We start from the raw sequence: 10759 nt of genomic DNA, 5'->3' as shown, positions 1-10759 counted from the left end.
CCCTCTACCTTTCCTACATCCCTGCTTCTGCTCGTCCCCCATTTTCCGTCTCGTTCTCCTTCAACGCATCCCTTCGCCTCCCTCCCCGACCCTCCGACACCCCCACCTCCCCTCTAACATCGCCACAATCTTCTCCAGCCTCCCCACAGAGCGCTCCCTCTTCCAGGCACTCATTTTTTGGTGTTTTTTTTTGCTCACTCATTCACTCATTCACGTGAGCCCTCATTCATCCCTCCTTTCATCGGCCACTCATTCACAGGTTTGCCCACTCGCCGAGGCTTTATCGGAGCACAATTAAGGCACCTGCGTTTCTAAAGCCCCCCCCCCGCCCCGCTGAATGCCTGCCATCCCATTTCCTCACCCGCTCCCACTTGCCAGAGAGCATCCGGCCTCGCTCAATCGCGTACAGCGCCGCTAAATCAGTCCAGTCGCTCGCCAAAAAGATTTGATTCTGCCTGTCGGCTTTTCAGAGGTACTCCCCAAACGTGAAGGCTTGGTGAGCATGTCGGTTAGGGAAGTGGCGTTTTGTTTTTCCCTTCCCCAATTTGGAACATTTTGACTTGCAGATTTGTTTAACGGTGCCACGCTGGTGGTCAGCACATTTCCCAAAATGGGATTTTTAAAAAACAAACAAACAAACAAAAACTCCTAACATTTGCAAACATTTTTAGTTAGACAGGTGCGGTTTTTCTCCGCGGGTGTCCGTGCGTTCCGTTTGTAATCGAAACTCAAGAGTTTCTGAGTTTCAAGACGATTAAAAGTGACCGGAACGCCACCAGGAGTGAAAAACTGCCACGTTTCTCACCAGCCCCGTCCTCGGAACGCAACATGGCCGCTTCGTACACGAGAAGCGGCGATAGCATTGTGCCTAGCCCGCATTATACTGCACATCTACGAGCGAACGCCTTGCTTCGGTGTTTGAATGTGAGAAAAAAAAAAACTTCAACCTAGCCTAGCCTGACTTCAAGCTAGGCTAGGCTAGCTGGTGGTTAGCGTGGTCGCTGAGCGCAGCAATGAGCCAATCCTGGCTTTCTGGTTTGCAAGTGGAGCCCGGTTAGGTCGCACGTGATGTATTTCCAAGATATTAGTTCCAACTTCAGACGTGAAGGAAGCTGCTCCTTCTCCAAATGCTAATGCTAACTCTGTGGTTAGCAAGCGCAGCCGCTAGCCGTTTAGCTCGGGGCACTTCTGTTTGGAATATCGCAATATTTCTTCAGGAATAACTGTGTAGTTTGTTCAAAGGTTATTCAAAGGGCTATGTAGGTGAAGTATTAATCGTTTGTAATGTTTCCACAGAGCCCCACTTCAAATGCTAATGCTAGCACGCTCATTGAGGAGATGCTAACATCCGCTTTCGGTTTAACCAGTAGCAGTTCGGGCCAAACAGGCCAAAGCTACAGCGTGTAATCTTCATTTAAGAACAAAAAGACAACCAGTGCCCATGAAGTGTGGGTAAAACAAAAAACAAAAAAACTATCCCATAAATCTTTGCTGTGCGTACGAACGCGGATGTCCACTCTCTGCTCCGTGGGCGTGGAAACACCAGAAACACTCGCGGGGGCCTCCGGGCTCTGGCTCTCGCTGTCGTCAAGCAGTAGGCCGGCTGCCAGGAACGGGACGGACGGACGGGGGGGGTCAGGGGTACGTTCGTCCCCCAACCCACCCCTCCACCCCCTACCACCTCCGAAGTCCTAATCACCAGTCTGCTTCCTGCCCCTCACTAACCTCCTCCTCCTCCTCCGCCTCCCTTCGTCTCTATCAGCCCACAGACAGATAGCCGGTGAGGAGGAGCGGGGATGAGGGCTCGGGTTGGGGGAGGTGGAGGTGGCGGTGGTGGTGGTGGTGGTGGGGGTCACGGCCTCGGCGGTGCGACCATTTGGCCGGAGAGTGTGTGCGGACTCCATGTGTGGGCGTTGCGTATCACACACACACCGGGTCGAATCTTTCTTTCTTTCTGCGTGTCAGAGCAAGTTTGCCAAATTTATTTATTTATTTTTTGAAATTTTATTTCCAATGAGTTAGGCTCTTCAACATGTTTGGTGCTCTCTCTGTGTGTGTGAGTGTGTGTTTTGTTGTTGAGACTGTGTGTGTGTGTGTGTGTGTGTGTGTGTGGGCGTTAAAGAGGCAAAGGTCAAGGTTTGAGAAGTTCACTTGGCTGCGGCTCCTTCCCTCTAAACCCCCAGCAGCCAAAATATGCTGCGGTTACCAAAAAAAAAAAAGTGAAAGTGAGGCTGGCTTGTTTAAGCACCGGCTCTAAAAACAACTGCAATTGCGGCCTACGTTTTTTTTTTTTTTATAAAGTCACACAAACATCCAGTCGTATCATGTTGTACAAGTTCACAAGTGCAAGAGGATGAGGAAAACTGAGAGCGGGCCCCGAATATTAGTTTAATAAACACCCGAGCCAATTTCTATTTCCCCCTCTCTTTTTTTTTAATACCAAAGTAATCTATTAAAGAAGCAAATAGGAATTTCTTTGAGGTTTTGAGCTGAGTCAAGCGAAGCACTTTGCGCCCACAAATATCTGTCCATCAATTCTTCCGCGGTGATATAATCCAGCCTGCCACTCGGTCTCGTTTAAAATAAATAATAAAACACACACACACACACACACACACTGACATTTCGTGTTGCCTCAGCTATCAGACTTCACCACACTTTGGCTTCAGAAAGCCCGCTCTGACGGAGGGAAGGCCGGCCAAGCTAAACCAGTCGATGCTCTGAGTTCACCGAACGCCAGCGTCCCGTTGATCTCGTGCCTGATTAGCCTCTTAAGGGTAGGAGTTTCGAACGTGTTTTTTTGGCCGGGCTTCTCGTCGAAAGAAGAAAAAAACAAAAATATAAACCTTTCTGGAAACGCTGGCTTTAGGCCTGGCCGACCGCCGTGTTTTTAAACTTTAAGGCTTCGGGGGAGACGATGTTTCAAGCCCCTGTAATTCGAACAGCAAAATAAAGGAGACCTGGAATGTTTAACGGGCCGCTTTAAGTTCCGGAAATCCCGCGTTGGAGTCGGCCGACGAGCAAAGGACGAGTAAAGGAAGAGGCTCGGGACAGTGGGGCGCGTGACGGCGCCATTTAGATGGGAAGAAGATCCGGGAGTGCTCCACTGTTTGGCAAAAAAAAATAAAAAATTCACACACACACACAAAAAAGCCAAACATCAATTTGGCAAAATGCACGCTGGTGAGCTCCAAAGTTTCGTGGAGAAGTGACATCAGTTTATATAATATTGTGAGGGGTTACCAACGAATGTATCTGCATCTGCATCTTTAGGCGCCAAAAGTAAAAATAATTTCTCACAGCGAAGAGAGTATCCACCGGTGGACTTTCTCTTCATAAAGGCCAACAAATATGACGGAAGAAGCCCTAGTGTGGCCTTTATAAATAAAAATGTGCCAATGGCGGAGTCCACGAGTGGTCAAGGACGTCCAAGACTGCGACGTTTTGAGACACACTCAAAATATCACGCTGCAACTGAATCCCACAACTTTGGAATTTTGTTCCTTGCCGCGTCACGCTTGTCAGGAGGCAGTCCTCTTATAAAACTAATGGTGTCAATTCTGTCTTCTTTTTTTTTTTTTAGAAAGTAATGCGTTCAACATGTTCTCCGAGCCCTGCTTTTTACATCAGTTCACAACAGTCCGAGGCGAAGGCGGATTTAAAAAGATGGCGACAAGAACCAAAGCCAAGTCAGCCCGGACTGGGGCTCATATAACTTTTTTTTTTTTTTTTTTTTTTTTAAATAAAAAAAACCTCTTCCCTCCAGTGAAAAGGAGAATGAAATCTGCACAGGAGATGGGTTGTCTTCTGGTTTTTGGCGTTTTTTTCTCCCCTCGTCGTCTCTGTTGATAACCATCACGCGATAAAATTTATGGATCCTTGTTGTTGCTTCACGTTTGTGAAATAATAGAATAAAAGTCTGTTAAACTCTGACAGAGACAGAGCTTCTCCTCCTTTTGACTGGGACGTGTCTTTTAACCCCCACGTTAAAACTGTTACCAGGACAGCTTTCCTCCACCTGCGCAGTATCGCCAAAATTAGAAACATGTCGTCCCAAAACGATGCAGAAAAACTGCTCCAAGTATTTATCAGTTCTTGGCTGGACTATTATAATTCTTTTTTATCTGGATGTTCAAAGAAACTCCCTAAAAAGTCTTCAGTTGGTTGAAAACGCTGCTGCCAGAGTTCTGACCAGAGATCAGACTTCTCCAGTTTTAGCTTCTCTCCATTGGCTGCCTGTCAAATTCAGGCTGCAGGTTTCTTTGTGGTACCTAGAGTTTCTAAAATGGGAGACAGAGCTTTTAGTTCTCGGGCTCCTCTCTGGTGGAACCAATTTCCAGTTTCTGTCCGTGAGGCTGACACCCTGTCTGCTATAAGAGTAGACGCGGTTTTAGGTAAATCCTATAGTTAGGGTTTCCTGATTGATCCCTTAGTTATGCTGCTGGAAGACAAACTGTCCACATTTCCTCGCTCTGCTGTTGTCTTTCCTCTCTCCGCTCCCCATGTTTGTATTTGTAATTATTGCTGGCATTAACCCGTGGTTTTCCTTTGTTCTTGCCATAGAAACTCCACCTGGACCAGTCCTTCTGTGTTCGTCTGCGTCCCGTTTTTTTGTCCTCTCTGACTCCAGAGAATCGAGGCAGATGGCCGCCCATCCTGATCCTGATCCTGGTTCTGCTGGATGTTTCTTCCCATTGAATGGGAGTCGTTCCTTCCCACTGTCGCCACCGTGCTGCTCGGGATTGGAAACTGCAACGAAATGAAGATTTGACGCCATGTGCTGGCTTCCTTAGGTCGGCGGTTCCCAAACTTTTCAGCTTCTGACCCATAAAATAACAGTGATGAAGGTGTGTGACCCCATCTGTTGGATGTTTCAATATCCAAAAATGCTAATGAGCCTATTAAATAAGGACATAATGACAACACAAACAGTCTTAACATCCATTATGCTATTCTTTTAATCACTTTCTGGCTTGTATTTCAATTCTTTGTAACAATTATGGTGTAAATATATCATAAAAACTAGGTTTTTAATTGTAAGCTGATATCTGGAGATTATCTAAGGACCCCTGCTCCACATTGGTGTCCTGACCCCAACTTTGGGAATCATTGCCTAAGATAAACCACTTTGACCAACATTTGTACAGCGCCCTGAGACGACTGCTGGTGTGAATTGGCGCTATAGAAATAAACTGAATCATCGAAGCACAATGGAGGCCAGTTTGAGACGTAACCTTCGGACTGATTGGATTTCAGTCCGAAATTAGGGGGTGTTAGAAGTTCCTGGCACACAGCAGATCACAGTAGTTGACGCTTCTGAAGCCCCCCCACCCCCCTTGCGTGTCGGAATCGTCTGTTTGGCCGGATGGCGTGCGCGGACACACTTCTCGCCCCGCGTGCGATTGGCAGCTTGAACTCGCCGTGAACCGCCGGGAGTCCAGGAAAAGGGGAAACGTCTCTTTCCTCGTGCCCCCGATTGGCCTCTCTTTCAAAAGAGCGCGTTTGCAAAAAAAAAAAAACCTGGACGCTTTTGGCTCTCTCTCCCCCCCACCCCCGACAGTCTGCAAACCCCTCACCCCACCATCGCTTTTAGGAAGCAGCCGGGCGTCACGCGACGCGTCCGCGACCTAATCGGAGCGACGAGCCGTGCGAGCAAGGCTCGGGAACAAGTGGAAATACGTGTCCCTCGCGGACTCCTCCTTTGTCAGGCTGTCCTGCTCTCGTCTTGTCCAGCCCCGGGTGTCCCCGAGAGACAGGGACGCCGTTCGCCGGTACAACATGACCCGTTAGTTTGACTCTATCTTCTCCTCGCGACGTCCGCAGAGGCGAACACGGCCCAGGTTGGCGCTGGACTCCGTGCCGACTTCGGACTTCCTGTTTCACTCTGGGGCCCGCGCCCGTCCTCCGTGTCCACGCCGCCTCACACTTGACCCAGTGACTCCAAAAACCCCAGCTGCCTCTCGCCTCGACCGGGGGTCTGCGTGCGGCGCTCATTTTCAGGAAGTTTCACCATCCCCGCTGGATGGATCAAATGACTTTGAGTCAAGGGAGCTCCTAATCACGAAACTCGACCAGCACTTCCTTAATTGGTCGGCTCGCTTTTTTTTTTTCTTTTCTTAAACTCTTCGACTTCACAGATAAGTTCTTTCTTTCTCTTTATCGGCCCCGTTATTTGTAAGAAGGCCCTCGGCTTAGGGAGATCAACGGGGACGCTCGTCCGATCGGCGCGGCAGGCCGGACTTCCACAGAGACGGCCCAGATGGAGCGATGAACGGCGTTTCCACACGAGGACAGGGATTTTTTTTTCTTCCCTTTCCGTCTCAATCTTTCCCTCTTCTCTGAGCCGCAAGCTTAAACAAGTCAAGTGAGGGGATTTATAGACCCGAGGCTTACGGCTTAGAGATGATTGCTTGCATTGGCTCGGCCTCCCGATTAGAACAAAAAAGAAGAAGAAGAAGAAGAAGAAGAAAACAGTTTTACTTTTAATGAGAGGACGAGACGGGGAGCTCGGTCGAGATGATGTTGCAGGCGTTAAAAGAAATTTGGAAGAAAAAAAAAAAAGCCTAAAAGAAGGCTGGAGTCATGTTTGCGTGTGCTTTTTTTTTTTCTTTTTTCCAGGAACCAAAAAAAGAAACGGTAAAAGTTCAAATCATGTCGTCAAATTACTCAAAAAGTAAAAGCGAACCAGCTCCTTCTGCTTTTCTGTTTTGCTCTCAGTTTCTTTGAAAAACATGGCACTTGTGTAGCTGCCTCCCCCCACCCCTTCCCGTTTAAAGAAAAAAAAAAGTCTGTGTTCAGCTGTAAAACATTTCAGGAAACTTTATGCTTCCCCCGTTCAACCCCAAACTGCACCGAGAGGTTCTCCGCTGACTATAAAAAAAAAAAAAGGACGAGGAAAGGAAAAAATGGTTGAGGGCAGGATGAGGTCCTCGTCTCTGCATCTTTATAATGTGGGCCGCTTTCCAGGCGCGCTCTCCGCCGCCCCGCTCGGTTCTCTGTTCCCTTGGCAGAACAGGCAAGAGCCGTAAAAAGAAATTGTGCATCTGAAAAAAAAAGAACAAAAATGTGCAAATTCATACTGTGTACACCAGAGGAAACACACAGGAATGATGGGGCTGTGCCCCCAACGCTGAATGGTCGTCTGCTGTGTTAGTAAAATATCTCATGAACCGGAGGAAAGATTTCTCTCAGAAAGTCATCAGTGGATTGTACGTCTACAGCTGAGCCTGTTTGGAAAACTTTGTCATGAACTGTCAGCTTTAACCCTGTCTGCCTGTTAGCGAACTGGTGTAGCTCATAAACCAGTGGATAGATTTAATAAAAACTCTCAGAAAGTAAAAATTGCAAAAGTTAATCAGCAACAAAAGATTTACTTTTGCATTTACTCTGATTCAAGATGGTTGCAGCAGCTGATGGATGTTACCCACTGAAACATAGATTTTACAGAGATTGAGCTAAAAAAAAGATGTGGTTTGAGCTGCATATCATATCATATCATATCATATCATATCATATCATATCATATCATATCATATCATATCATTTCATATATCATACTGTACCATATCATATCACATCTCTTATTGTATCATATAATTTTATATCCTATAATGTAATATCACATAATCTCATATATCATATTGCATTATAATATTATATCATATCATATATACTGTATTGAAAATTCCCCTTGGCTGAAACTTATGTCTCAACACAATTACGAACAGCTAATGTGGCAAACAGACCAAACAAAACAAAACAAAAAAAAAACAATCATTAAGGGGTATTTGAGTGATGTTTTATGTCTCAGACAGGTAAAAAGGCAGCATGTAGTTTATTTGCACTTGATTCAAGATGTATCCAGTGATTTAGTTTTTTTTTATTTAACAATGTCCAGGGCCGGATGGAGGTGATCCAAGGGCCGTTTCTGGCCCTCGGGCCACATTTGACCTATGTGCATTTTAGCAGAAAAACTGGAAACGGGCAAAAAAAAAAAAATGAATACAGTTTGACTCTCTGCCTCCTTACACTTTTAATCTTCTGCCTTTCTTATACCTTTCTTTTCTGTTGAAAATGTAGGAAGTACTTATTTAATCTCAGGTCAAAAATATTTGATTAGAAACCAACTAAGCTTGAGCTCAACTAACTCGTTTGTGTTTGCTCTTTAAGTCCTTTTTTTTCCTCTCTCTCTCCTCGTGTCAGCCCGGAGCCACGGCCGGGTCACACGCTCCACAACCGACAAAGCGAAAGCGCCGACTTGCCCGTCGGTGTGGTCTCGGAAGGGCCTTTTGAAGTCGGCGGAACTCCCACCAGAAGTCGCTTGTTTAAGGGGAACAAAGACGCCAAACACATTTAAATGGAGGCTGCGGGACCTACATGGAGGTTTACGGCTTTCACGTCCCCTCCCGGGTAAACAAGAAGGGCCTGACCTGTTTGTTGTGAGGATGATATAAGGCACAAACTCCTGGAATGCGCTCTCTGGCTGGGGGAGAAACTGACGCACACACACACACATACACACACACAGGAAGGATAATAACACCTATACCACAATTCCAAGCGTGATCTTTGGAAATAATAGGCTCCCTTGTACTTTTAACTGAGGTTTGATGTGAAGGGTGGTCATGGGACTCCCCCAATGTGATGGCAGTGTACTAATCTGCCTTGCATGCCCCCCCCCCATCCTCATGTGGTCGCACCATTGTTTCCACATTCGAAACAGGGAGCGCAATGTTACCCAAGGGGAATGTCAATTGGGAGCGTAGAATCCCTTCCGTTAATTGCTGCTCTTATTTTGAGTCGGCGTGTCCTTGAAGGCCCATCAACTCCCACGCTGGTTTTGTGTTGTTTTATTTTTGATTTTTTATCTTTCTCTGCCGTCGTCTTTCGCCTGATCAACAAACCCCACCCCCCCCAAAAAAAAAACACGAGATTGCACAGGGCAAAACAGGAACGGGGCTGAGAGATTTGGGAAAACACACGAGGCAAAGCAGAGGAGAGATGCACAGCGGCCTCCGAACGGCGATTTGGAAAAAAAGAAATGCCTTTGGTGGTGTGAAAGTTCTCTGTTGCATCGTCTGACACGGTGGCTCAAAGCTCTTGTTGTTCCGTTCGTCCCAACTGTTAGCAAAATATCTCACGAGCCAGAGGACGGCCATCTTAAAATCCCGTTCAGCACGGCCGCCACGGCGAAGCGACCTCGGCAAACACAGAAATGGTGCCAACTCGGTCGGTTTAGCAGACGCCGAGGCCGAGCTTGGCGTGGTAGTAGCTGAGCATCATCCAACCAACACGTGCTCCAAAACTTGCCATTAACTCTGCCTGTCTGTTAGCAAAATATGTCATGAACCACTATGTCAGATTTTAAGGCAAACTCTCAGCAAGGACCCACTGGTTGTACGCCCACGACTCCAACTGAACTTTTTGGAATTAATCCAATTAAAGATGGCCGCCACAGTTAATTGACTTTAGCAAACCCTTAAACGGCTACAACTAGGTGTGGTAGTAGCCAAGCATCATTCACAGGTTGTCAGGTTTTTAAAGAAAAATAAACTTATTAAACTACTACTAAGGTAAACTTGAACATCTAACAGTGGATGTAAAGAATTGACCATTCCCTGATGTATGTGAATTTTGACATAATCATTAAAAACTCTAAATATAATTTAACGTTTACCAGTTAACCTATGTTGCAACTTAAGGGCCCCAAAAGTGTAAAAAAAATATAAATATTATTTTGGCTCTAATGAGATGCAGCTGTGAATGCAGAATACCATCATGAAAAGACAACGTGTGTGTGTGTGAGCCTGGGAAAAGCGAGGATTTCTCGTCATGAATGTTTTTTTTCCCATTAAAAACGATCGGTGCTGTAATTTATTATCCGGTAAACACGTGGGAATAGTATTTCAACGCCGCAAGATAAACAACTGCTCCGCTTCGCGCACATCTCGCGAGATCTCACGCTCCGCCAGCGATCGCCTATTGTGAGAGTTTTCCAGTTCTCGCGATAACTCGGAAGTTTCCCACGCCTGTTGTTGTGGCGTCTGCCCCCTTTTTTCGCTCTCTCTCTCTCTCTCTCTCCCTCGGAGTGTTGCTGTTTTCCGCCTCCCCCCTCCCTCCTCTCTCGCTCTCCGTTTTTTTTTTTTTTTTCTCCCTGCCTCCCTCGTCCCTACACCTCCAGTCTGCTTCTGTTGTCTCGGCGGATTGTTGGGCTGTTGTCGGAGAGGAGAAGGATATCGCGAGTACTGGAGTTTTGGTGAGAGTTTGTGGAAGATGGCGCCTGTTGTGACAGGGTGAGTCTGAGGTTCGGGGCTGGCGGTGGGAGCTGAAGGGAATATAAGTTGTTCACATGGAACTGTGCGGTTTTTACTTCATGTGTAACCTGCTCTGCGTGTTGTGAAGTGTTTTATCCACGACTTCGGGGGCTAAAACCCCCGTTTTTTGTTGCCCTGATGCGTGTGAGTGCGGGTGTTTTTCCCCCTCCTTTCTTTGACCAGTTATCGCTACTTGCCCGAGCCGACTTGTCTTGTTGCTGCAGTGTTTGGTGAGCTAGCCCCGGCTAAGCGTGTCTTCTCCCCTCCCTCCCCTCCCTCCCCCCTCGGTGGTCTGCCTCCGCCGAACAACGGAGAGCTGCTAGCTCCCCGACTAGCCTGCGGGGCTAAAACACAACCGACGAGGCAGCGCTTTGCCCCCACGTAGACCTCACCCCTGAAAGAAATATGCCGTTTAGCTCACTCCCGACTGTCTCGCGGCGGAGGTA

General features: G+C 47.1%; 1 protein-coding gene and 1 long non-coding RNA gene across 2 annotated transcripts in view; both read left to right on the top strand.

Moving 5' to 3' along the window:
* LOC119617163 overlaps nt 1-5474 on the top strand; it is a 16600-nt gene extending 11126 nt beyond the window's left edge. The window contains exon 3 of the long non-coding RNA XR_005233346.1: nt 4564-5474. This is a non-coding gene — a long non-coding RNA (uncharacterized LOC119617163). The remainder of the gene's footprint in view (nt 1-4563) is intronic.
* A 4665-nt stretch (nt 5475-10139) lies between these two features.
* The window catches only part of rbpjb (recombination signal binding protein for immunoglobulin kappa J region b), a gene marked incomplete at its 3' end in the record, with an annotated part of 57673 nt that continues 57053 nt past the window's right edge, over nt 10140-10759 (top strand). The window contains 1 exon segment of the mRNA XM_025010575.2: nt 10140-10292. Coding sequence (XP_024866343.1) covers nt 10273-10292 — 20 coding nt within the window.

The sequence above is a fragment of the Kryptolebias marmoratus genome, linkage group LG7 (assembly GCF_001649575.2).
Source record: "Kryptolebias marmoratus isolate JLee-2015 linkage group LG7, ASM164957v2, whole genome shotgun sequence".
NCBI lineage: Eukaryota > Metazoa > Chordata > Actinopteri > Cyprinodontiformes > Rivulidae > Kryptolebias > Kryptolebias marmoratus.
The sequence above is the reverse complement of the archived record's forward strand: the minus strand, read 5'-3'. Positions and strand labels throughout refer to the sequence as shown.